The 24,217-nt window shown below is 36.5% G+C and overlaps 2 protein-coding genes across 12 annotated transcripts; both read right to left on the reverse strand.

The window, feature by feature from the left end:
• Positions 1-736: 736 nt before the first annotated feature.
• Positions 737-22,591, reverse strand: LOC103847895 (helicase and polymerase-containing protein TEBICHI). Of its 11 annotated transcripts, none has more exons than XM_033276749.1 (29): positions 16,551-17,185; positions 16,351-16,432; positions 16,153-16,259; positions 11,489-16,054; positions 10,741-11,135; positions 10,391-10,613; positions 9,455-10,297; positions 8,973-9,037; positions 8,715-8,820; positions 8,429-8,629; positions 8,088-8,288; positions 7,576-7,737; positions 7,238-7,477; positions 6,897-7,109; positions 6,398-6,748; positions 6,160-6,312; positions 5,651-5,872; positions 5,318-5,536; positions 5,119-5,236; positions 3,845-4,965; positions 3,477-3,674; positions 3,057-3,316; positions 2,739-2,928; positions 2,573-2,665; positions 2,136-2,488; positions 1,834-1,942; positions 1,587-1,727; positions 1,366-1,462; positions 737-1,279 (listed from the first exon to the last, which is right to left on the reverse strand). In XM_033276749.1, exons 4-29 carry the CDS (start codon positions 11,522-11,524, stop codon positions 1,212-1,214), a joined length of 6,378 nt encoding a protein of 2,125 aa, XP_033132640.1. In that variant the 5' UTR covers positions 11,525-16,054; positions 16,153-16,259; positions 16,351-16,432; positions 16,551-17,185; the 3' UTR covers positions 737-1,211. The 11 variants fall into 11 exon arrangements, 10 of the variants coding, with proteins under 10 accessions (XP_033132640.1, XP_033132642.1, XP_033132637.1 ...); XM_033276751.1 differs by having other exon boundaries at positions 11,489-16,432; positions 16,551-16,674; positions 16,768-16,838; positions 16,941-17,070; XM_033276746.1 differs by having other exon boundaries at positions 11,489-16,838; positions 16,941-16,991; positions 17,093-17,233.
• Positions 15,339-22,574, reverse strand: LOC103834547 (probable pre-mRNA-splicing factor ATP-dependent RNA helicase DEAH5). Its single transcript, XM_009110613.3, has one exon. The coding sequence runs from the start codon at positions 22,558-22,560 to the stop codon at positions 20,665-20,667; it is 1,896 nt and encodes a 631-aa protein (XP_009108861.2). The 5' UTR covers positions 22,561-22,574; the 3' UTR covers positions 15,339-20,664.
• Positions 22,592-24,217: the final 1,626 nt, after the last annotated feature.

Consider the following 24,217-nt stretch of genomic DNA (forward strand, 5'->3'; position numbering starts at 1 on the left):
ATGACATATAAAAGATAAATTTAGAATAAAACATATAATACAAAACGACTGATTACATGAGAAAATTAAAAAAGTGAAAAAAAAGGACAGAGAACAGAGAAGAGCACATACCTCGTCTATATTCGATTCGGCGGAGAAGTCTTCGATTACACGACTGATCGGTGTCGCCGTCGAAAAAGAGAGAGAGGAGTCGAGATCGCCGTCGGAATAGAGAGAAAGGAGTCGAGACCAAAATTATTCGAAACAGATCTTCGTGTTTCCTCTACCCCTTTCGGTTTTCCAATCAAACTGTGCCACGAGCTCAATAAGGACGAGCTCGGACGTTCCTTGATTAACCCACGTCTCTCTTCTTTTCTTTTATTTTTTATTTATTTTTCGGCCCATTTCGCCTAAGGACGGCCTGCTGGGACGCCGATAATGTTGGCCTAAGAACCCATTTTGAATAGTTCTGTTGTTGGCTCTGTTCCCATGTCTCTAAAACTGTAGTCAATTATTTCTTGTTGGTCTCTCATCCCAGTGTCGCTATTGCATTGAGTTGATTTCATAGTCTTATGGAGAAAACTGATTATTGCAATGACTATGAGAGTCCTCAAAGTCCTTATAGATAATTTGTGTTTCTGGAACAATTCCATGGCGTAGAGGGTTCTCAGTGGGGTTTCAGATGAGCTATACGTCCTGTTACTCCCCGTCTCTTCGAACCATACATTTACTAAAGCATACTAGATCAATAAAACAGAGAACATAATGAACCAATACATTTACTCTTTTGGATCAATGAGCACATCATATTGAGAAAAACATTAAGAGTATTTACAGTGAAAAAGAGAGAAAACTTTTCCTAATCTTTCTATATGATTTTTGGTTATGTCAAAAGTCACTGTCTAAGTAAAACTGTGGAAACTCTTAATGGTACTTTACAGACTCTCTTTGAAGCTAAAACGAAGAGCCCTCAGAACACAGCAGGAGCAAATATCCCTTTGGAATGGTCCGTTCCTCTCCACCTCCATATTCAAGCGATGAATGTCACAAAGAAGCAGCCACTGATATCATTTATCTTCATCACTTGAAGATGAAACAGAGCATACCGTTGAGTCAAGCTGTGGTGAATGTGGGAGCATTTTGAGCCATAAAATACACATGTGAGCGAGTTGCTCAAACAATCCGAGGCTCTTAAGCTGAGATTTAAAGACACTGATATTTTGCTGATGTCTTTAATCAGCCTGAAGCGGCTCTAAAGAACCCCATGTTTTCCCAATCTTCAGCTTCACATGTAGGGGGACTGATAATACATAACAGAATCAATAGTCAACATATAATATTTATAAACATGACACAGAAAAGGAGCATGGTATATGAAGAACATACCGAGAAGTGAAACCGCATTTTCCATGCTGGATTGTAGCAACATTGCAGCTTCTTTTGCGTAAGAAGGATCAACTTCCAGCACGAGCTCATCATGTACCTGCATAATGAATGTGCAACTTTAATGAGCTATACAGACAATATGAACAAACATTAACTTGCAGGCAGAAGTAACAACTAAAGAAAGAAAACTCAAACAATAAAAAGAGGTGGGCAACTCTCACCTGTAGAAGAATTCGGCATCGTCCCTTCAACATGTGAAACCTAGCCTCAGTTGAAGAACTAGATGCTGAAGTATTAACATCCTCAGAAATAGCTGAATATATGTTTATCATCGCAATCTTGATTATATCAGCAGCAGATCCCTAAGTAAAACCATAACCAAGTAAAAAAATTATGGTCTAATTAAACGTCACATCATAACATAAAAGTGTCAGGGAAAAAGCAAAGGAAGAGAAACAAAGGTCAGACCTGGCACACGGAGTTTACAGCTTGCCTTTGAGCCTTAGATTTCTCTTTGGCATTCCCAAATTTGATTTTTGACAAGAACCGCCTTCTTCCCTTGAGAGTCTGAATGTATCTGCATATCAAAAATGTTCTTGGATTTGTAATTATAGTTCACAAAGAAGCAATCCAATTAATAATAAAGCTGATCGTGGACCAGCCAGTAAAACACAGCCAAAGAAATAAAACAATTAATCAAAATCTAAGTGTAATATCTCAGTAATTTTTAGTATAAGAAGCATTAATGAAGATAAGTGTAACATGCTCACCCTTTTTCCTGGCAAAAGGAAACTGTTTCGTTAAGCCAAGACGTGACTGCAGGGAAAGAACTTTTAAAGCTTCTAATTTTCTCCTTGGCTTCATCTGAGCTGCACTCAAGCTGTTCAGCAAGCGTGTTGGCACCCATTCCATAAAGAATTCCATAAATCAATCTTTTGGTTTGATCTCTATCATGTGAACCAACAGAATCCTCGGTCTTTCCAGTCCATTTTGCAGCAATCATCGTAAAGACATCACCTTCTGGCTGACTGAGCTGCGCAACCAAAGAGGAATCTCTAGAAAAATGTGCCATAAGTCGCAACTCTATCTGTGAATAATCTGCCGTCAAGAGTAACCAATTCTCCTGTGGTGAAAAGATATCATTATCGAGTCTTCATAAATGCTTGAAGACCAAAGACAATAAACTTTTAGAAACAAGGAAATTTACTTGAGTAGGAACAAAGAAATCACGTGCATTGATTTTGTAGCGATCTTCCTTTCCACTTTTATCCAATATAAACTCTACTTCGTGCTCAACAGACTGCAGAAAAGCAACATGCTGTTTAATTTGTGGATACATGATACAACGAGAAAGGAAAATAAAAGAATCATACTTGGAGATTAGGTTCCTCTATGGAAAGCCTTCCAGTTGCTGTGGATGTTTGAAGCCAGTGGCCATGCAGAGTGTACCTTTGCGTGCTTAAGCGTAGTTTAGCAAGCGAACAAATTGATCCAAGTGTACTATTTAAGAGTTTTGCCAAAGTGCGGTGCTCTTTGATAACTGGGACAACAGGATGTTCATTCCTGAGACAAAGTCGTAATCCCAAGTTCGATCAGACCAAAATAGAATCACATAAACTAGAGGAAATCTTATTCTTAATATCATAACCACATACTCTTTGTAAAGAAAAGAAAATAGCACTTTGGAATACCTTAATAGATCCAAGCAATGTTTATCAGTACTTGGATGGAGTTTCCCTTTATTGTGGTTTTCAGGTATGGGCAACTTCAGCTGTCGAAACAGCACATTTGAAATATCAGCTGGGCTGTGCAATGAAAATGTCATGCCAGCTAATTCAAATGCTTTCTTCTCAAGGGACCGCAGTTTATCCCGCAATAAATTCCTTGCCTTAAGACATCCCTCTATATCAACGCCTATACCCCATAGCTCCATGTCTGCAAGGACATTGACCTGAAACACAGAATGAACGCATTATGATGCCGGAAAAAACAACTAATCAGCAGATGGCTGCTTGAACAAATAGTTTCACATAAATATTTGACTTTGAGCATGACATGCTGGATGCTGGTGCAGTTAAGATAAACTCAAAAACAATTTAAAGGGGATATACCAGAGGCATTTCAGTGGTTGTCAGTGCTTCGATAAGTTCTTCTGAAACAAGGATCTTCCAAAGAGCTGAACAAAGGGCTCGCGTTTGAGCAACCCGTCTGCAGCAGCCATTGTGGGCAACCCTTCGGATCTGATTCCTCCACCTGCCACTGCGATTTGCAGCTTCAGCTGCCTCTGGGGACAGTCTTTTCTTTACCTCCTATAACAGTTTTACAAAATTTTAATGAGCAAATACACTAAACAGGTATGAGCAAAATCTGTGTGTGATGATAGATAGTTATACTATGGTGTTTTTCTGGTTCAACACCATCATCAGGAGATATATGATATACAAATCATTCATTCTGCTAATAGTCAATCTGGAATTACCTTATCTATGTTTGGATTTGAGTGTCTTTCCTCATCTGGCCAAAGAATCCATGACACGATGCCCATGTCAATGGTGTGGCTTATGCGAAGTGGAAGCATCACCAACCAAGATCCATCCACCAACTCATGGTCCCTGACCACTTCTGCAATATTCAGGCGAGCGCATCTTTGGATTGAAATGGCAGGACTCTTGAGAACTTGAATCTGGTTTTTCAAGTTCCAAGTGAACTTTCTCTTTTCTTCATTCCCCATTATTTTACTGATTCTGTTCCACCTAGCTTTAATAACATCAAGCATGTTTTGGGTACCCAAAACCTCTTTCTTGTCAATAACTGCATCCTTGAAAAGCTTTTCTTTTTCTTCACATTCCATATTGGGAAGATCCTTGTTAAGATTGACATAGTATACAGGAGAGCTATTCCAGCAGATCGCAATTCCATGTATCTCATAAGAGATGCGAGAATTCAAATTTTGTAGCTTACTATAGTGGATATCAAAGAAAAATTCCTCAGCAGATTCCCAGAGCTTCAGGAAAGAGTCAAATCCGCCACTAATATTTCCTGCAGTTAGTGGACCCTTTTCACCTGCATTATCCTTATTGCTAAGAGGAATATGGGCACTCCTGGTCAATTGCTGCTCAGCATTATCCTCATTTTTGATCTCTCTGTCATCACTAGAAAGAAAACTAACAGCATTAGGTCCATCAGTGCCAACTGTAGTTCCTATCGGTTGGATTTCAGGAAGAGGATCGGCCAAGTTAACTTCTGATGAAACCCCTAAGGCAGTACCTGCTACGTCCCTTGGCTTTTCTCTGTGATTATCCGTGTCAAAGTTCCCACGTTCCATGTGCCCCTCCATGCTTGATCGTCCTGGAATATGTTGTGGTCCATTAGGACCAACAGAGCCTCCAGAGATATCTCTCTCAATAGTTACTTGTCCATTGGGACTCCTAGCAGGAGGCAACGGCAAGGGATTTGAAAGGTCATGAACATCCAAACCAAGCGACTTAAATGCAGAGAATGCAGCAGCCCTCGCCTCTTCTGCTTTCTCAAGAACAATTTTGCGCGCCCCATTCTTGATTTTCTTGGCTAATCCCAAGTGTATCCTTCTCTGTCCAGTACCTTGTACACCATATCAACTCGAGCACATTAGATGGAAGTGGATACAATATTCTTTCCAACAAACGGCCAACTTATCATTCCTATTATAAGCTGGAGAGACCTCAATGAGGCAACAAAAACATAAAAAATAAACTGTCTAGGAAAACTGATTACCTTCTTCAGCCCACGCTGAAGATTCAAAGAGAGCTTTGACAATTTCAGGGATGGATGCTTCAGCTATCGCCTGACATGTACGCAAGCCAGCTTTGTACAACGCTCTAGCTCTTGAACCCTATTTATTCAACACCATAAACCATCTTTGTCAATAGCACTCCTTATATCCTAGCTATAAGTTCCTGGAAGTTGCAAGTACCTTTATATATGGAATGCTAGTAAGTTCAACAATTTCAGCTCGGACACCAAATGAAACACGGTTCTGGAGTTTGGCAACTAAGCCTTCTAGATCATGCCATCCAAGCCTTTCACAGAACACCGAAACCATGGAAGAAAACCTTCCAGCGTTCTCCTGTAGCGCTTGAACCATACCTCTAGCCACTTTATAGGCTTCACAAACCTCAGACACAGAAGCTTCCTGCATTTCATAGTTAAAAATGATCTATTAGAGGAGTCAATCATCACCTGCAACGGGTTTAGCAAATATTTTTTAAGAAAATACAAGAAGCAAAAAAAGCAGTAGGGGAGCCACCTGAACTAATTTTGACAAGATGAGAGCAACAAAAAATCGTTTGCACACTCGAAGCATCTCTTCATCTGAAAGCATCTTACTGCTAGTTGAACCATGCCGATTGTTATATTCTCCACGCAATTTTTTGTTCACATCTTGTGGTTTCTTTAGAGTGCGCACTGTTGCACCATGTGCCATGCGCATCAGAAAAGGTTCGACCACTCCAACTCTATTGCCAACAGACTGAAATTGTATGATCAAGTAACAGATCAGCTTACAAGATTTTCTGGAATTGTGTGCCCAAATAACTAGACCTAGAGCTTTTCAAAAAGTACTGCAGAAAACTTGGAAGGTTTCCACTACAGAAGTAAATGAAGAATAGAATGCCTAACTATTGTGCAAAACATTAAAATTTCAATAAGAAGAATGACATTAAACTAGAGAAGTCAAATTAGAGGAAGAAGTTATCTGAACATACTTCTTGTTTTCAGCACATTAATGCCGCATATTAGTAGAGGGTACAATATTACCTGTTCTAAAGGAGACAGTTCCATAAACCGTTCATAATACAGCTCCCAGTTTGGTTCAACACCAACATTAATTGGTGTGATTAAGTAGACCAAATGCAAATCAGAAGCCATAACTAGTCCGTCACGTGCTCTTAGAAGATCATCCAGCACAATCTGCAGCAAACCATTACATACACGTCAAGCATGCTCACTTAACCCTATGAAAAATGCATTTTCAGTTATAGAAAGATTAAATTACAAGTGACTCCTCTGGGCAGAGTGAACTGCCAAAAGCTCCACGTCCAAGGGGTGTTGTAGTGTATAACTTCGTCTCTTCATTCCACTCAAGAAATTTTCTGTGGCACAGCCACCGAAGGGAATCCTGAGCTGATTTGACCACATCTTGAAAAGGCTTTGTAGAATTCAGAAGAGTACACCTAACATAGCGATGTATATCTTTGGCAGTCTGAACAATTCCACCTGCCACAACTTCTAATATTGCATGAGTCATTCCATTCTTGTCCTCAGATAAACAAGACTCCAAAGGTGGGCAGCTCTCATTTAGAAGTGCCATTATTCTCTTGAGTTCTCCTGGTTTGCATATCAACACCTGGAAAGAAATGTAAATTTAGATCAAGAATCAAAAGCCTAGACCATTAACCACTCCAAAGAAGAAGAAAAAATGCCTGTGAATTTCACTATGAGGAACTGAAACATGAATTATAACATCATTATTTCTAAAGAAATTAAAGGCATACACTTTCTCCTTTTGTATCAATGCCAGTCCGCCCAGCTCGACCAGCCATTTGCTTGTACCTTGTTCCATCAAGAAAATCACGGCCAATCATTGGTTGCCGAAAAATGACTCTCCTTGCAGGCAGGTTAACCCCCGCCGCCAGTGTGGATGTAGCTGTTAAGACACGTACAAGACCTTTACGGTAACAGGTCTCAACTATCTCTCGTTCTTCTACCTGTAGTTCAAATATAATAATTATATGTCCTCATAAATAATTATTATGACTTTTGCGTAAAATTCACCATCTCACAAAAGATTACAATCTAGCAAAAAACATATCTAGAATAGATTGTGTATACATACCGTAAGACCAGCATGGTGGTAGGCAACCCCAGAGGGAAGAGTTTCTTCTAGTACAGGATCTACTCCAGATGGAGACCTTCGCAGGGCATCAATCGCAGACTGAATATCCATAAACTCACTATGTTCACCATCAACGTCTATGGGCACTCTTTTAATGAGCTTTGAAATGTGTCTAGCAGTTGATTCACATCCTTTTCGACTCGAGCAAAATATCAGCACTGAGTTGCCCTCTTGAACAACCTGGATTGTGATAATACATCTGAGTTTTCCTTCTTGAACCAAGTTCAGTACATAAAAAAATGCAAGTACTTAGGACCTTAACTCCCAAAAGATATTACCTCGTTACAAAGCTCAATGATATGGTCTGGGTCTTTTCCTCCCATATCAGCAGCTTTGGGTATAGTCCTCACAACTTCCATCTTCTTATTATAAATGGTGTTACCAACTTTGATATACTCCTCTAGCGGAACTGGTCGAAACTCTGTCTGATATAAAGCTGCCTTTCAACATGTAAAGCCACAATAAGTTTTTTGATTAAGAAGGCCACAATAATTTTACGGAGTTTCAAAAGAAGTGAGTACAATAGCTCCGGAAAGTAACAAATACAGAAAAATTATCATCACCCATATAAGAAATCTGGAGATATACAGGTCTTCATTTTACAGAAAACGTAACGTTTATTTGACAATCACGAAGAGTATTTCTGCGCAAAATATCATATTCTTATAATTCTCAGAAGCATGCAGGTTTATCTATGAATACACCTATACGCCTAAAGATAATTGTCATGCAACTAGATGAGAGCCAAAAAAATAATACATAGATCAAATAGTGATTCTGTTTGTCTTACTTGAAGCCAGTCAGCAACTGCTCCGACATTCGGCATTGTAGCACTCATACCCACAATTTGTAGGCCATGAGCAGGATCAGTCTTGCCACTGCTATTCCCTGAACTCTCACCACTACTAGACTCTGAACTGCCTTCACCGGCAGCATAACGAAGTTTAGTCAGCATAAGTTCCAACAGATAACCCCTATGTTGGTCACCCACCTGTATAAACCATGAGCACAATAGGTTCCTTTTAATGCATTCATTATTGTATGCAAAGATAAAGTACCAAGAAAATAAAAGTGTCAAAAAGTTATAAGCTTGTCCGAGATCCATATAGACGAGATATGTGAAAACCATACCATGTGTAATTCATCTATAACAATTATCCCAAGTTCAGACAAACGACCCTCTTCAAGCAAGCGATTTATCAAAGAGTTTGCCTTCTCAATCGTGCAGACAGCCACAGAAGTGCCTTTAGGAAGTGTTCCACCACCCTGATTTCCAAAGTAACTACGAACTTGCTTACCAAGTGGTTCAAGAAGGAGCTCAAGGTGTTCCGCCTGCATCCAATTGTTATACGGCTAAATTAACAGCAAGTAATGTTATACAATGTGTAGGATGCTTGGAGAGAATAATAAAAGAAACCTTCTCAGCGCAAATGGATACATAAGGTAGCACAAGCAATGCCATTTTTCCTGTTGTTATGACCCGGCGCAGCATCAAGACTTCTGCAACAAAACTTTTACCAGCACTGCACAAACAGCATGATTTTGAAATTGAGCATAAATTCTTTTCAGATAGAAGCCTGCTGGCGAGTTAATAACACTACTATCATGATCCGGCGGAAATGTATGAATGAAGCAAACTTTTAATAGGCAGATTCATAGAAAACCATGAAGATACCTTGTGGAAGCACAATATACCAGATTCCTTTTCTCCAAAACACCATCTACTTGAAGGCACTCAACCTATAAAATTAAACTTCGATTTGTATTCAGCTAGGGAAAGGACGTCAGAAGCAATAGCATACACACAATGACACAAACAGGTATAACAAACAGAATAAGAAGTTCTTCCAGATGTTATACCGACCAGAGAAGCTATAGTTGTGTATCAGAAGAACAGATGTAGAACGACATCACTCTTTAATAAGCGGCAGATATTTAAGAAAGTATAAATACAAAACCGAAGGATAGAGCAGATTAACTTTGGATGGCATAAACTAGTTGCAGGTTCTCAACTGAACTTAAACTTTCTAAACTGCAATAGAGAAGCAAATGCACATGTATCTATCTATAGGAGACGAACAATGAAAATGTTTCTCAGCTGTGTACTTAAATATAGTTGACAAATAACGACATACGCATCAACGAACAGTTATGTACCTGCCATGGATAGAGTTTAGATATTCCCTTCTTATTGTATACGCTGCAAACTTCTGAGGGAAGCCAGGTGCTCAGACTTAAACCATCTTTGTTATGATGAGAGCTTGAAGGAGTATAGCTTTCTTCAGATTCACTAGAATCAGCTGGTTTCCTCATGTTGCTTATCATAGAAACAGATCTTACACTATGATTGTCCTGGCACACTAAAACTTGCTTTCCTTCAGGTTCTGGATACTTCCTGCCTATCAAATGTTTATTTGCCTGAGCATTACTGGCAATATCAAGAGTTCCACGTCCTTTATTTTCAACAAGAACAGATTCAGAGACCGTAATGTTTCCTCGAGTAATGTTATTTTGATCCAATGAAGCACATTGCTCTCGGGTACCTCCATTTGTTTTTTTATCTTGAAACAAAAGTTCCAGATTCTTGACAGGAAGCGGAGATACTTCTCTATTAAAATCTCTCCCATGCTTCTCCCCGACCTTTGAATAACCAATGGCATCTTTATCCTTGACTCTGCTTTCGTCTAAGCCTAAAGTTTTCTTTAAGTTTTCACTGCAATTATCTGCTTTTTCGCTATTCTGACCTCCATCTTTAGCTTCTACGGAACCAGAGTTTTCAGTTGGCATTGACAAACCATCAGCAAATAGAATTGCTTCATTCCAGAAAGAATCTCCAGGTGAGAACATTATGCTACCGCTTCCTGACTTAGGGGTTCCAACAGGACGTGACTTGACGACTGATCCAGGCGTGTGGCATTCAGTGAGATGAGTCGATGATTCAGGTGCCTTAGTACACTTCCTCAAGCCCATTGAGATTTCAGCAGATTGATTGCTTGGAATCTGTGAATATATTAGACCAGAGGCGTCAAAAAATTGAACGTGAATCAGTTTAGCAGGAAGATAAGTAACCATAACTGTTGACTCCATTTTTACCTTCTGCATAGGTTCTGAAACAGATGTATCTCTCTTGTCACTGATTGATTCAGGCTTACTACCGAGAGGATGTGCAAGTTCATCCAGTGATGGTATATTTTGGGAATCACAACGCATCTTGTGAGAAACTTGCATATCTTGAGCAAGTAGTGATGAACTGCTTGGACGCTTCCGTTCATTTGCATTCTGATGTGGAGGTGGGCCAACAACAGACCGCACTTCACTACATAAACCAAACAAGCAAAGTTTACAAATTCCTCTAAATCTCAGAACATAAATGGATGTTCACCAATCAACTCCTTGATGATAATTGAAAGAAGAGTCAAATCGAGAAAATGAAGGCATATTACCTACAATACAAGGACAAGAAACCAGTGGCAAAGTCTCTTAGATCTGAATTATCTTTCTGGTTGGCACAAAGCAAACCATCTGTTGCAACCGTAGCAACACCTTCTTTATCCAAGACTTGAGATCCGCTCTGTTGGTTCAAACATCCTTTAGAAGTTCCAGCGCTGGCAGGTTTAGGCAGGCGCTCCAAATCCAGTTTTTTCGTAAACGCTTCCTGCCTTGCCTGCAACACACTGTTGGTAGTGTTCTTGTCATCTTCCAGGGAAGATGCTTTCAAGTAACTGTCCAAAGTTCCTTTATCTCCAGGAGACCTTTCTCCAGTCACCTTCACATGTTTCTCGTTCCTCCCAGACTTCAAATTTGGTGACGGGTGTTTCCTCTTCTTCGAAACATAAAACTAGGGAGAAAGTAGAAAGTAGAAACATACTTTAGCTTCAATATCACAAAAACTCCCTAGCTATAACTATCTTCACTGTTCATAAAAGCATCCAAAATCAATTCTTTTTAACCTAATTGGGGGACCCGTAACAAAGTTTTTAACTTTATTCATAGACAACCAAAAAAATATATCAAAGTATGGGATTCAATCAAAATGTGGCATCAATTCAAGTAATGGGTCTTCTCAATGAATCAGATACTCAACAAAAGTTGATGCCTTTGCATCGAGTAAGATGTTGCAGCAGCAAGCCTAGAAACAAAGAAGAGGAAGAAGAAGTAGAAGATCGACATGCGTCTCCAAGAGAAACGGACCTGGTCAATCCGCGACCTTGAGGAATCTGAATCCATGGGGGCGGAGGAGGAGGAAGAAGAGTAACCACCGGAGAAGAAAACCCTAGACGGCGATTTCAGCGTCGAAGGAGTGAGGAGAATCCGTGCGTTTGAATTTTGATTTCCTCCCTTCTATACACAGTCAGAGAGGTCTCTCTCTCTCTCTATTATATATTCAAACTTACAATTTTGAACCATAAAGTTTTTGCCTTTTTGGTATACAAATATTTGAGTTTTTTTTTCAAAAACTGTTGTGCCGTTGGCACTCCATGACAAAGAGCAACCTTATCAATATTATTAAAACTGAAAGGTTTTTTTTGAGGTCCCGTTGAAGTTTTGAAATATTTACAGATCTCTGCCACTGATATCTTTTTAGTCTATGCTTTTAATTAAATGTTTTTATTTTTTTTTTGTAAATCACAGTTATTATCCTCTATTTAAAAGATTTATAGTTTATTTAAACCATGATTATTCAACCATATAATACAAACAGAATTTGATATTGCAAGAACCGACAGGAAAATAACAATTACGAAGCAAATATGGAAATAAAACCTAGAAAGAGATCGTAGCATCCTCTTCGCCACCATACTGTTCTTCACCACTTCATCATCTTGACATCTTCCTTCTTCACCAGTTCATCATCAACGTTTATACCTGTAATGTTTGAAATTTAGTACTCATGTAAAGCACAATAGTCTACAACTAATTCACGTAGCAAAATGTACACCAAAAACAAAAACAATAGAAAAATGCAATAATTATTCATTTCAAGTTACACAGTATTAATTTGCTATGATTTTATCAGATTTGTTTATTTTATAAAATTCACATAATATAAATTCTGAGATTAACAACTATGAAACAAACTCGCTAAAGCTTATTTGCAAATCTTTTTCAAATGCAATTATTTTGCAAAATTTTTAATATATAATTAAGTATAAACTACCCTGTATAATCGCAACACATTGTGATATTCTATCTAATAAACTGGTATAATATCGCAACTATATTGTTATATCTTATCTAAATTGAACAACTTTAATCATCCAAAAACATAAAGAATAGATTGTTGTAACTTATAAGATATCGAATAATATATATACCTAGAATATTCCTAAATTAAAACGATTTAGTTGGTTTGCTATCCTAATAATTTACATGCGATAAGAAGTATATAATTATCCTTTCAAACCCAGCAAAAATAACCATTTTAAACCTCCAAAACTGTGATATACACTTATGGGTTCCACAATCAAAATCAGCAATCTAACTGTTCTTAAGCCTTTCAAATCTGCATGGAGCGTTCATGTGAAAGTACCACCTGGAAACATCCGAATGCAGATAAAAACGTAAATATATATCAACTTGAACGATTACTTTTTTTATGTTTGTTATTGTAGCGAAATCAGGTTCATCAAAAAGCGTCTATGTTTTCGTTAATTAATGGAAGAAAAACTTAAATAGTTCAATACGTTTTGCTGTTTTGCGTATGTTTTCTTTTCATGTGATCATTGTTATAATTTTTGCAGGGCTTCAAAATTCAAACTACATTAAAAAAAATTTGATCGGACAAACGATCGTGTTTGCAGACAACAAAGTTTAAGATAATTCAAAAACAAAAATATTTAACATTTTACAGTTTTAGCAATAGCATATTGATCAAATAATTTATATGTTTTCAATCTTTGTAGATCCTATAAAGTTCAATGGTACCGAGGGAAAACTTCATATCATAGATTTCTAGATTCAACTACATGAGGTAAAGGAAATAATCTGATTATTTTATAGATACACAACAAACGATTATTTTAGATATACATTTATGATTATAAATAGCCACCAGTCCTTCGTTTTTTGAGCATCATTGCATATTACTTATTTCTTGCAGTCCTTTTCATTTGAGTAGTACAACGGCACAACATGTTAACTCCTGTGAATGCTGCAATAAAGAAAACATAACTAATATAGCTGAATCACAAATCATTTTTATATAAAATTTAATAGTTCTGTTCGATTACAGACTAATCTATATTTTACAATGAATGTTGCGAATATCAAATCTTAGAGCAGGAAATAGAGTATTTTTTTTTGAAGAAAGAAATCATTTCGATTACAAACCTTTAATGGTTTTGACAAAGTTTGAACAATATCAAACTTTATTGCTTATTTTTGTCAATTATATCTGAAACCATCAGAAGTCACTCCTATAATCCGCACAACCCATCGTTCGACATGCAACATTTCGAAAAAGAAAAACAAAGTTAGATTTCGATTTTAAACTTTTTTGTAAATCGGTCAGATTAACCTATTATCTTTAGAATTTCAAAAAGAATTTAGATTATATTTACGTGACCATTTTGGAGTAGTTGGATCCTTGAACTCTCGATCTTCGTGTGATTTTTTGATGGAGAAATGTCTTTTCTTACAGATATTTTTTGGATATACAAAACAATATGAAGCTCATCCGATTAAAAAGTTATGATATCAGATTCGACATGCAACCCTTTTTTGGAAAGACAAAAAAAAAATTATATATATAATATATATATATATATGTGTGTGTGTGTGTGTAAGTGCGTTTCGATTTATCAAAAATGATTCAGATGAACGTATGATCTATTGATCAAAAAAAAAATAAGTGAGAAGTGAAATGCCTGTAAAGATTGGTGTCGATGGAGGATGTATCTCCCAATTTTCGTTTTCTATTTCAAGAAAGTAATCTTTATTTCAGAGCAAGACTTTTCTTGAAGAAGACAAAAAGACAGATGAATTTTTGTGTGTTTGCCAAAAAAGGTTTTGTGGGCATGGATCATATTAAACAAATAATCAATCAATACTATTAAAACTGAAGGCTTTTTTTGAGGTCACCTTAGAATCTTAAAGTATTTACAATACACAGCCACTAACTTTATTTAAACACATGCCTTTAATTAAAATCAATATTTTCGAAATTCTTTTTATTTAAACAGAAACACCTACATTACAGCTACGTAATTCTTTTATTTTAAAAGTAACATAGTGTCTTCCTAATGAAACATAACGTATCATTAAATAACAAAGTAACATCTACATTTTAAACAAACTTCAATTGCATCAACACTAATTTTCCTTTTTTATAGATTAGATATACCATCTCTTTGTATATTGAGAATGATGTTCCAGCAATACCAAGCTTGAACGTTTATTGGATTCTGCAAACTTCAAAATAAAAACAACTAGTGGTTTTCCGGCGCTACGCGCCGGGTTTGTATGTTTTATTTTTAAATAAATTTATAATTTACTTAATGGTTTTAGTAAAGAAAATATGTTAAAAAGAATGAAGACGAAAATATGTTAAAAATGATATTTTTTCCCGATCCAATTGATAGTGATTAGTGACCATAGTGTATGACTTTGGTTTGAAGTTCTTAGTGGCCAATACCTTGGACGCAACGGTTGTCGTGTTTTTTTCAATGTTATTGTTTTAAATCTTATGTGCTTAAAAAGTTCGGTGTATGAACTTTGGATTGTATAATTGTGAATTAATTATTTTCAGTTTATTATTCCTAAGCTTGCCCTGAACATCATAGATGTTGAGGCAAAAATGTGTTGCGAGCCGCATGTTGTTTATGGGTGCAACTGGAAAGTAAACATTTTTCTGTAGCCTAAACGGTTTTATAAGCATTGCAAGTTTGAACGTTCTATGCAAGGGTGCATGACTATTGACTTCACAGATCCAATTCTGAAAATGACTTGCATTACTAATTGGAACAACCACCACCACCACATAGAGTTTAAAAAGGAGAAATAAAGCTAAAGAAATTTGAAAGTCTAAAAGGAGAAATAGAACTAAAGAAAATTGAAAATATGACTTATTACTAATTAAAACAACCACCACATTGAGTATTATAAAAAGGGAAATTGATTCAAAGGAAATTGAAAGATACAAAAGCAATTATTTGATAAAGAGAAGACGTGGTTGTTTCTCATAGTAGACTCATTCCAAACGTGGTTTCTTCGGTGCATTCTCTTCCAAAGCGACTTGCTCACTGGCTGATGCTGTATGTCCGGCAAGTGAACCATCCAATGTAGATGGCACCTCTAACAGAGCAAGTGTTATCAACTTTGACATCAGATCCCGTTGTCACAACTTCAGGCTGCGATGCTTCAGGGACCTGCGCACCTTCCTATTAATAAGGTAACAAACACATAGATTATATACAGATAGCAGCAGATTCACATTAAGAAAAGAGACCAACATTCACAACAAAGGCTGGCGCAGGTGCAAGCTCTCTCGAAGGAAAGACGCCAGAAATGGTGAAGGTTTGGTGCTTTGAAGTAAAATTGAAGTCCTTTAACTTGAGCTGGAAGGTGTATGTATTCCCAACAATCTCAGCAAGGGACCGAGGCAGTTCAGTGTCTACCTGAGCATCAACACCTCTTTTCTTACTTGAGTGCAACCACAACATTAGTTTCATCACATGCGACACATTTGAAGGAATATATCTCTTGGACAAGTTTCTTTGAACATCCAGTCACTTTAGCTGTGCAAAGAAACTCAATTATCTGTAAAGTGCAGAAGAAGCAGACAAAAAAGAAGAATAATCTCAAACAATATTAAATTTAAATCGACCAAACTTCACCTGAGGATCAACAGTAATAACCTATTGGCTAAGCCCAGCAACGGTTAGAGGTTCAATTTTTTGGGCATGAACCAGCTTTAATGAAGACGCTGTCTGGTCTGTTCCATCGCCTGTCAATCTGCAATGGGCTGAGCTTGAAAAACAGTGAACAAAGTAGAAATTCCATTCATCAGGACAAGACCAAAGTTGCGATTATCTAATCAGAATGAGGGGACTTACTTGTCAAATTCTTCTTTTCCTGCAGCTGTCTCAGAATCAAAGTAGATATGTGTGCCAGAAGTGGCCTTCAGAACTAACCGGCCTGACATCGCATATGGTTTTTTTTTAAGAGAATGTCAGTTCAAAACAAACACTCTATTGTATAGATTTGTTGAACCTATGTTAAAATGCAACTACAGTGAAAAAAGATTGTCTCTTACCCCCAACTATCTTAGGATTAATGTTGGTGGCAAGCACAATTTTAAGCTCTTTCCTGTAGCTATCATTTTTTTATGAAATGCAAGAGCCAAATAGTCAAACATACTAACACGAACATTTACATCCCTGCGAAAAAAAAACAAAAACCAAAGTTTTAGAGTCGCAAGTATACATTAGAGTATCTATTGTAACAAATGGAGGTTAAACAATTCAAGGTACCTTTTTAGACGCAGAGTTAGCATTACACACTGGACCCGGATATACTGTCGGTGATTGTGCTCCCGATTGAACTTAGCACACCAATTATATATGAGAAATGATTTAATGGGATTAAGTTAACACATGCTATCACAAAAAAAAACAAAAACAGTACTCAAACTAAAGACACATACCACGAAGTTGTTTGTTGACTGAAACTGGATACACGTTCACACTTACAGAACCTTGAATAACAGTTGATTGTTGGAAAGGAGCCAATTACATGATCAGACAATCTGAATGGATGTTATCGCCGCCAGGTTCAATCGAAAACAGAGGTGCTTACCTGCTCATCGTACCATGTCAAGACTCATGAGTTCACTGACTTTCCTAACGTGTTCCTCGCCTCCCAAAAAATGCAGCAAACGAACCTCAAAAGTGTTGGGGCAGCGCCAGGCTTTCACATCCGCAAAGAGGGTGAAGGAATTGGCCATTGTCGGAATCAATATTTCAGACAAACTGTTCTTCTCGATCTCGTTGAAGTTGTGCTGTTCATCGGTGCAAGGTGTGATATTTATACTTGCAGCTTTAGTTAATTAGTTTGGAATGCAAAGAGGTCGATTGAATGCTTTAAATTGTGAGTAGTGGGATAATCGCTTTAAAGCTCGGATTTAAGGGTATTTTAGTGGAAGGTGGAGGCGCAACGGTTCGTCGATGGAAGCTTCACTTTCTGAGAAAATTGACATAGAAGAAGAAGGTAGAAAGACGATGAGAAACCTAACTCTTAATTGGGCTGAAAAAAAAAGTTTAATAAAAAGCCAATAAAACATACGAATGGGCCAGCAGCAACATATATGAGATAAAACCCCAATCCAATGAACGTAACGAAAACATACGCTCGTTGTGTTTTTATAAGGGACACGTGGCATCTTTTGCCCTCATAAACCTGATGACGTGGACGCCTGTGGAGATACTAAAGTCTACTTTATTTATAAAGATACATATCTGTTAATATCATTGTTTTTACCAGTCGTCACTTCCAAACAGAAGTTTTGCTTACAAATGATTGCACCATAAATCCTATATGTTGCATTATTCAAATATAGTTGACCAAATTATTTAAATCCTAAACTTTCCCACTTCAAATACCAAAAATATAATCCACTAAATCAAAACCGCAAATAAACTTGATTGCCGGAAGTATTCGGTTAGTATTTGACATAAAATTGAAAACTTTTGTATTAACGACGGACTTTTCTTTTTGAAACATTTTTTTAAAAGTCTTTAATACCTTGGCCAATGTATGCAGAATGTTTTTGAAATAAATATGATCAGCGTTTTTCAGAATTAAATGTAATAAAGTAGAAGACTTTGCATTTATTTTTTTGTTCCAAATTAAACATTCATGTAGCAAAATTTTTACTTATATTTAAACTTTAAGCATTAAATTTATAATTTGTTATAAAATTTATCATTAAAAATATTTTAAAATCAGTTATGAGAAATGTTTTAAAACCCAACCCGGACACTGAACCGGATGACTTACCGGATTGCTGGGTCACCGGGTCGACCGCGGGTGAACCGTGAGTTAATAAATAAATTAATTTTATTATATAATAATATATCAACTATGTAAAACAAAATATAGAAACTAAAGTTTAATATTTTCTAAATGTTTTTGAAAACATAAAATAATAGTTTGGATATGTATATATTTTATGTTTAAAAACATTTAGAAAATACTTAACTTTAGTTTTTATATTTTTTTATTTTCAATTGACATACAAAATATCAAAAAAATAGTTTAGACTATTTAAAATTTTCTCTAACAAGGTAAGAGTTATGATATCTTTAAAATATCAAGACATAAAATTTATAAATATTTAAATGTCTAATGTAAATAATAAATTAAACTTCAAATACAAAATAAACCAAAAGTAAAAAATCATTGTAATAATTGTCAATAACGGAAATAAACTAACACCAAATCACATCAACTAATTTTGGTTCTTTCTACCATCTTTCATTTCATTTTCTACAGGTGCTATAGTGAAATCTTCATCAAAATCTAAAAATCACAAATATAAAACTGAAAAGGGAAAACCTAACTTCTTTTTTTTTGTCAGCACCTAACTTCTTAATTGGAAACTGAAAATATAAAACATAATCTAAAAACATAATTTAAAACTAAAAAAAAAAAAAGTTATTTATTGGTTCACCTGGTGGTTCAACCGGTATCGAGTTCTAGGTTTTACTGGATTTTTGCGGGTTTCTAAATATTAATTTTTCACAAAACCCAAACCAGACTTTTTCTGGGTCACCGGGTTTACCGGTTCAATCGCGGCAGATCCGGGTCGGGTTTCAAAAACACTGGTTATGAGTCAAATGCAAGACAAGTTTTTTTAAATAAATTTAAACCTCCACATATAAATCGAATCAAACTAAAACATACCAAACTCAAAATACAAAAGTAAAGAAGAAGAAAATGTTCATATAAATCGGAATGAATTATATATTTATAGAACATGAAAAATTGAACTAAATTATAACTAAACCAAAACCGAATCAATGTACCAAATATCAAAAACTAATCACGTCAAATAATTTGAGCCAAATCTATACATAATCGAATGGTTTTTATATCTTTTTAATCTAAAAAAAATTATGACAAAAAAAATCCTGCGCTTTGATTTATATATTTGTAGAACATGAAAAATTAAACTAAATTAGAACTAAACCAAGAACAGAATCAATGTACCAAATATCAAAAACTAATCAGGTCAAATAATTTGAGCCAAATCTATACATAATCAAACAGTTTTATCTCTTTAACCTAAAAACTTAAAACAACAATCGAATTAGAACCGAAAAGAAAAATTCCGCGCTTTCAAAGCGCGGGTCAAAATCTAGTGTTATATTAAAACAGCCAAATCCTTCGATAGAAATATTTATTTTGCTGATTATTTTATTCAGGACTAATTACCCAGACTACTTCGAATATAAATAATAAAATATTTTTTACCATCCAAAAAAATGTTTTCATCTATTGTCGAACAGAAAAACTATTTTCATCTAAACTATACTATAGTATATGCTTGAAAAATGAAAAAAATAAATGTTCTTTGTATAAGTTTGGCTCAACTATTATTCTACAATAAAATATTTCATCAGCAATCGTTATTTTATTTTATTTTTTCATTTTTACTTTTCTATCATATGTTATACTATATATATTATTATTTTTCTTTAAAATTATATTTTAAATATAAGATATCTTCATTATAGAATAATTAAGATTAATTTTTTAAAAACGTGCAACTCACTACATTCTATTTCTAGATATTTAAATAGAACATAAATTATAATTTCATATTTACGTAAGATAATGATCTTATCAAAGCTATCGCAAAGCCATCAGCTTGGCCTTCTCTCAAGTTCTTCTATTCGAAGCTTATTCCGATATTTCAAGATTTTTTGAATTGGCGTGTGTTGTATGCCTCAGGCATTGCTCTCGAAAGGTCTTTCCTAATTGCTAACAGTGTCACTGAGGATCTTTTTCAATCTTATATAGCTTCTGGTTTTCCAGCTTGGCTTGGTCATTTTTTTTTTGTGGTCAAAATGTGCATATAATTTTGTCACTGAGGATCTTTTTTTTTTGAACATCTGAAACACCTGAGCAGACATTCTACACAGGCATATAATTTTGTATTACTCGTGGTAGTTCTCGTGATAAATATGATCAAATGGCTTCCAAAATCACATACATGTCAAAAGAAAAACATGATGCAGTTGCAATCTCTTACTCATCCATCATACTGTTAGTTTTTTTAGCTTTGAATATATAAAAGAAAGGTGAAAAAAAAAACATTTGAGGATTTGGGTGACAAACAAAAGGAAGAATAAAACTTGAAATCTCTCTCAACCACGTCTTTTGCTAAGACGCCATGAGTTAGGCTCGTGATAACGATCATACAGAGGCTCTATGCGTTCCTGGCGCTTACGCTTGCTCATATGGGTTGGATCAGCCACTTTGAAAAACCTTGGAGCTAGCTCCACAAGCCACCTTGGGTCAATCACGGTCACTTGTCTCATGTACTCCTTGGTCGTCATCACAAGATCATGATATATCACCCAATCTGGTTGTCTTTGGAACAATGCACTGCCCGGGTGTATGTAAACCGGTTGGTTCTCCACTAGCGTCCTGTAACCTTCCTGCGGATCTTTTCTTGCTCCATGGAAGAAGAATCCTGCTGTGATTGCTTTCCTTATCTTCGTGAAGTTCTTCCCCGCGCTCACCACGTCTAGTTTATGTTTGTCCATAATGCTGAGAAGCTGTTTCCTCACGTCTTGAGCACGTCGTAACGATCGTGACTGTATGAAGTTCTCAGAACACCATGGGCCTGAGAAGTTCTTAGCCTTCCAAGCTTCATACACAGCTAGCAATGTGAAGTGATCACCTTCAGGCTGGAAAAACTTTGCCCTCTTCTGGTCTGCTTGAGCTTGCTTCTCTCTTGGTCTATAAAATACGTTGTCCGTCTGGATCATAGCAATCATCGTCAAAATCTCATCGCTGCACCCAAGATCCACACTCGCTAGCAACATCTTAGAGAGAGGTGGTTCGAGAGGAAACTCAGCCATTTTTCTACCTAGGTTTGTCAACAGTCCTTCCTCATCCAAAGCTCCCAGGCTGTACAACTGTTCCATAGCAGAGATCAAGGCTTGCGGTTGGGGTGGATCCATGAAGTCAAACGACAACAGGTCATTGATACCCATTGCTTTCATGGTAAGGGTTGTCGTTCCTAGGTTACTCCTCTGGATTTCAGGGATTGATGTAGGAGGCATCTCATTACAGTATGCGCTCTTCGTGTAGAGACGGTAACATTTCCCAGGACCAGTACGACCAGCACGCCCAGCTCTCTGCGTTGCCGCGACCCTACGAGGCTGCGTACACCCAATCTTTCCTTTGGTAGTGTAACCTGCTTCGGCAAGATACTGAGTCACCTGTGTCGTCTTACCTGAACCAGTTTCACCAATGACCACCAACACTTGATTATCATGCACAGCCTGTATCAGCTCCGTTTTCAGCTTGTATATAGGAAGGCTCTCCCTCTGCTCCTGGATAGAAAGCTTTGATCTTTGTCCAAGAGTTGGAGTATTCCCGAAAGCATCCTTCTTCCACTCAGGCATGTCATAAGCGGATAATCCAACACCTCTAAGCTCCTGTGCAAGATGCCTTTCACCAGTTTCAGGCATAGGATCTTCCCAAGGACGATTCAGATCCTTGGGGATAGAGTCAAGCATTGTTCTTTGCTGCTGATCCCTCATTTCTCTCTTCTCCTTGGTGAGCGCAGACTGAAGTGCAGCAGCACGACTCAAGGAGCCTTGTGGATTTCTGAAGATCTTGACAGGAGACATGTCAGCAGAGTGCCCTTGTAAGAAAGCAGGTTCTTCTTCGTTCATCTCAATCTCGAGCTCTTCTTCCTCCTGATAAAACATCCCATCTCCATCCTCCTCATCATACTCAGGAAAGTCAGTGGCTTTAAGAGCACCAGAAGCAATCATCTGCTTCGCTTCCCATCTCTCAGGGGAGCTCATCTTCTTCTTCAGTGGCCTCCTACGTGAAGGACGCTCCTCCTCAAGAATCCGGATGGTATCCTTTGTTCTAAAAGATGGATTACTCCTCCTCGGCTTGTTCAAGACTCTACCCGTGTTCTGATCAACATCCTTCATGGAAAGACTATACTTAGCACCACCAGATAGAACTTTGACGTACACTTGCATATCACGCTTCACCAAACTCTCTGCAGCCCCCATCTGAGAAACATGAACAAGACCTTCTTTCCCTCTGAACCTATCAAACTGAACAAAGCAGCCAGACTCCATCACCCTATTCAATCTACCTTTGTAAACCTGATACAACTCAGGCTCCCTATCACGTGATCTCCCCCTCCTATACCTATCACCACCTGATCTTCCTCCCCTATCTCGACCCTCCTCTCTCTGAGCTTCCCTCTCAATCTCCTTGACCTTAACCGCTAAGCCATTGAATCTCCCTTTCTCCTCGGATTTGGGCGGGTAGATCCCGTGGATTACAGTGAGCAGCGAGCGGACGAAATAATCAGGAAGCTCCGCGTCGTCATTCTTCAGCTTCCTATCGAGTTCATCGGCGGTATCGGAGTTGCGGCCGAGATGGATGATGTACTCGGCTAAATCCTTTGGCTCTACAACTCCAACATGCGTTTCCAATTCGTTGCAGATGTTGGAGACGAGAGATAGGTGCTTTAGTTTCTCCATGCCACCTCCTCAATCAACGAAACAATATTCCAAGAACAAGTTTGTTTCTTTCTCTCGATCCTTTTCTTAGGGTTTCTCTTCTTTTTCACTCTGATATTTCTTGTTTTGGGTTTCTTCTGGCTAAATCATCTAGTTTATATAGGGATTACAAAAACTGCCATTGCCTTTTTCATCACGTCGGTATACAATATCATTAAACCGATGAAATAGAAATAAGTTATGCCAAACCCAATTATTTCACGCTTTTTGTATTGCCTCTACAAAATCAAATCTTATTTTTTCCAAAAATCACTTCACTACTTTTATATATCCCCTATATATTACAACATATTTTATATGTCATCACCACAATCATTCTTAAAATCTTTAAAAAATATGTTAGTCCATCAAAATATATAATAAGTTTTGTATTAAACTAATCATAATTAATTATTAATGTTTTTCATTGTTTCCTTAAATAAAAATAATATTTAAACCAAAAAATAAATTACTTTATGTAACATATTTTCTCTCCTATTACATATAAGATCATATATTTAATCCATATATCACGAATCAAACGTTGTATAAATTTACTTATTCGAATTCTTTAAATATTAAACATTACATTTAAAATGTATATAAGAAGATTTATTTATCCATTTTATTAATATACATAAACATACTAATTGGTTTATTAATTTATAAATACATCATGTAAACGGTTAATGTAATTAAAAATATTATTTGACAAATATGATATATAATATATCATTTAGTTTTATATCCAACCACAATATAAACAACAACAAAATTACAGACAATTAAAAACCGTCGTTTTATCATAATGTTATATATTACAATATACAAACACATGTTTGTGAAACCATTACATCTTTATGCTGCAAACAAATTCATATATCTATTCTATTTTTAAAAATACATGTGTGGATGCACTGATCAAGTTCTAAATGACGTTAAAACCTTATGATAATGTAATCAATAGACGTTATAATTTTTTCATGTAAAATGTATGCTATTAAATAACCTCTATAAATGCACAAAGCAAACCCATTATCTTAACGATGGCAAAACATGATTGTACACATACTATCCAACTAACAAATGTACTCAAATAAACTTTTCAATATAGAAGAAGGAATTGTGTATATAATAAAAATACATATATTGAAAGATC

The sequence above is a fragment of the Brassica rapa genome, chromosome A08 (genome assembly GCF_000309985.2).
Source record: "Brassica rapa cultivar Chiifu-401-42 chromosome A08, CAAS_Brap_v3.01, whole genome shotgun sequence".
NCBI lineage: Eukaryota > Viridiplantae > Streptophyta > Magnoliopsida > Brassicales > Brassicaceae > Brassica > Brassica rapa.

Coding starts and splice junctions, on each gene's coding strand:
- LOC103847895 (XM_033276752.1), bottom strand. CDS start 11,524: ATGGATTCAGATTCCTCAAGGTCGCGGATTGACCAG. Junction 3,317..3,476: donor CAACCACTGAAATGCCTCTG/GTATATCCCCTT, acceptor TCTGTGTTTCAG/GTCAATGTCCTTGCAGACAT. Junction 2,929..3,056: donor CATTGCTTGGATCTATTAAG/GTATTCCAAAGT, acceptor ACTTTGTCTCAG/GAATGAACATCCTGTTGTCC.
- LOC103834547 (XM_009110613.3), bottom strand. CDS start 22,560: ATGGGGGCTGCAGAGAGTTTGGTGAAGCGTGATATGCAAGTGTACGTC.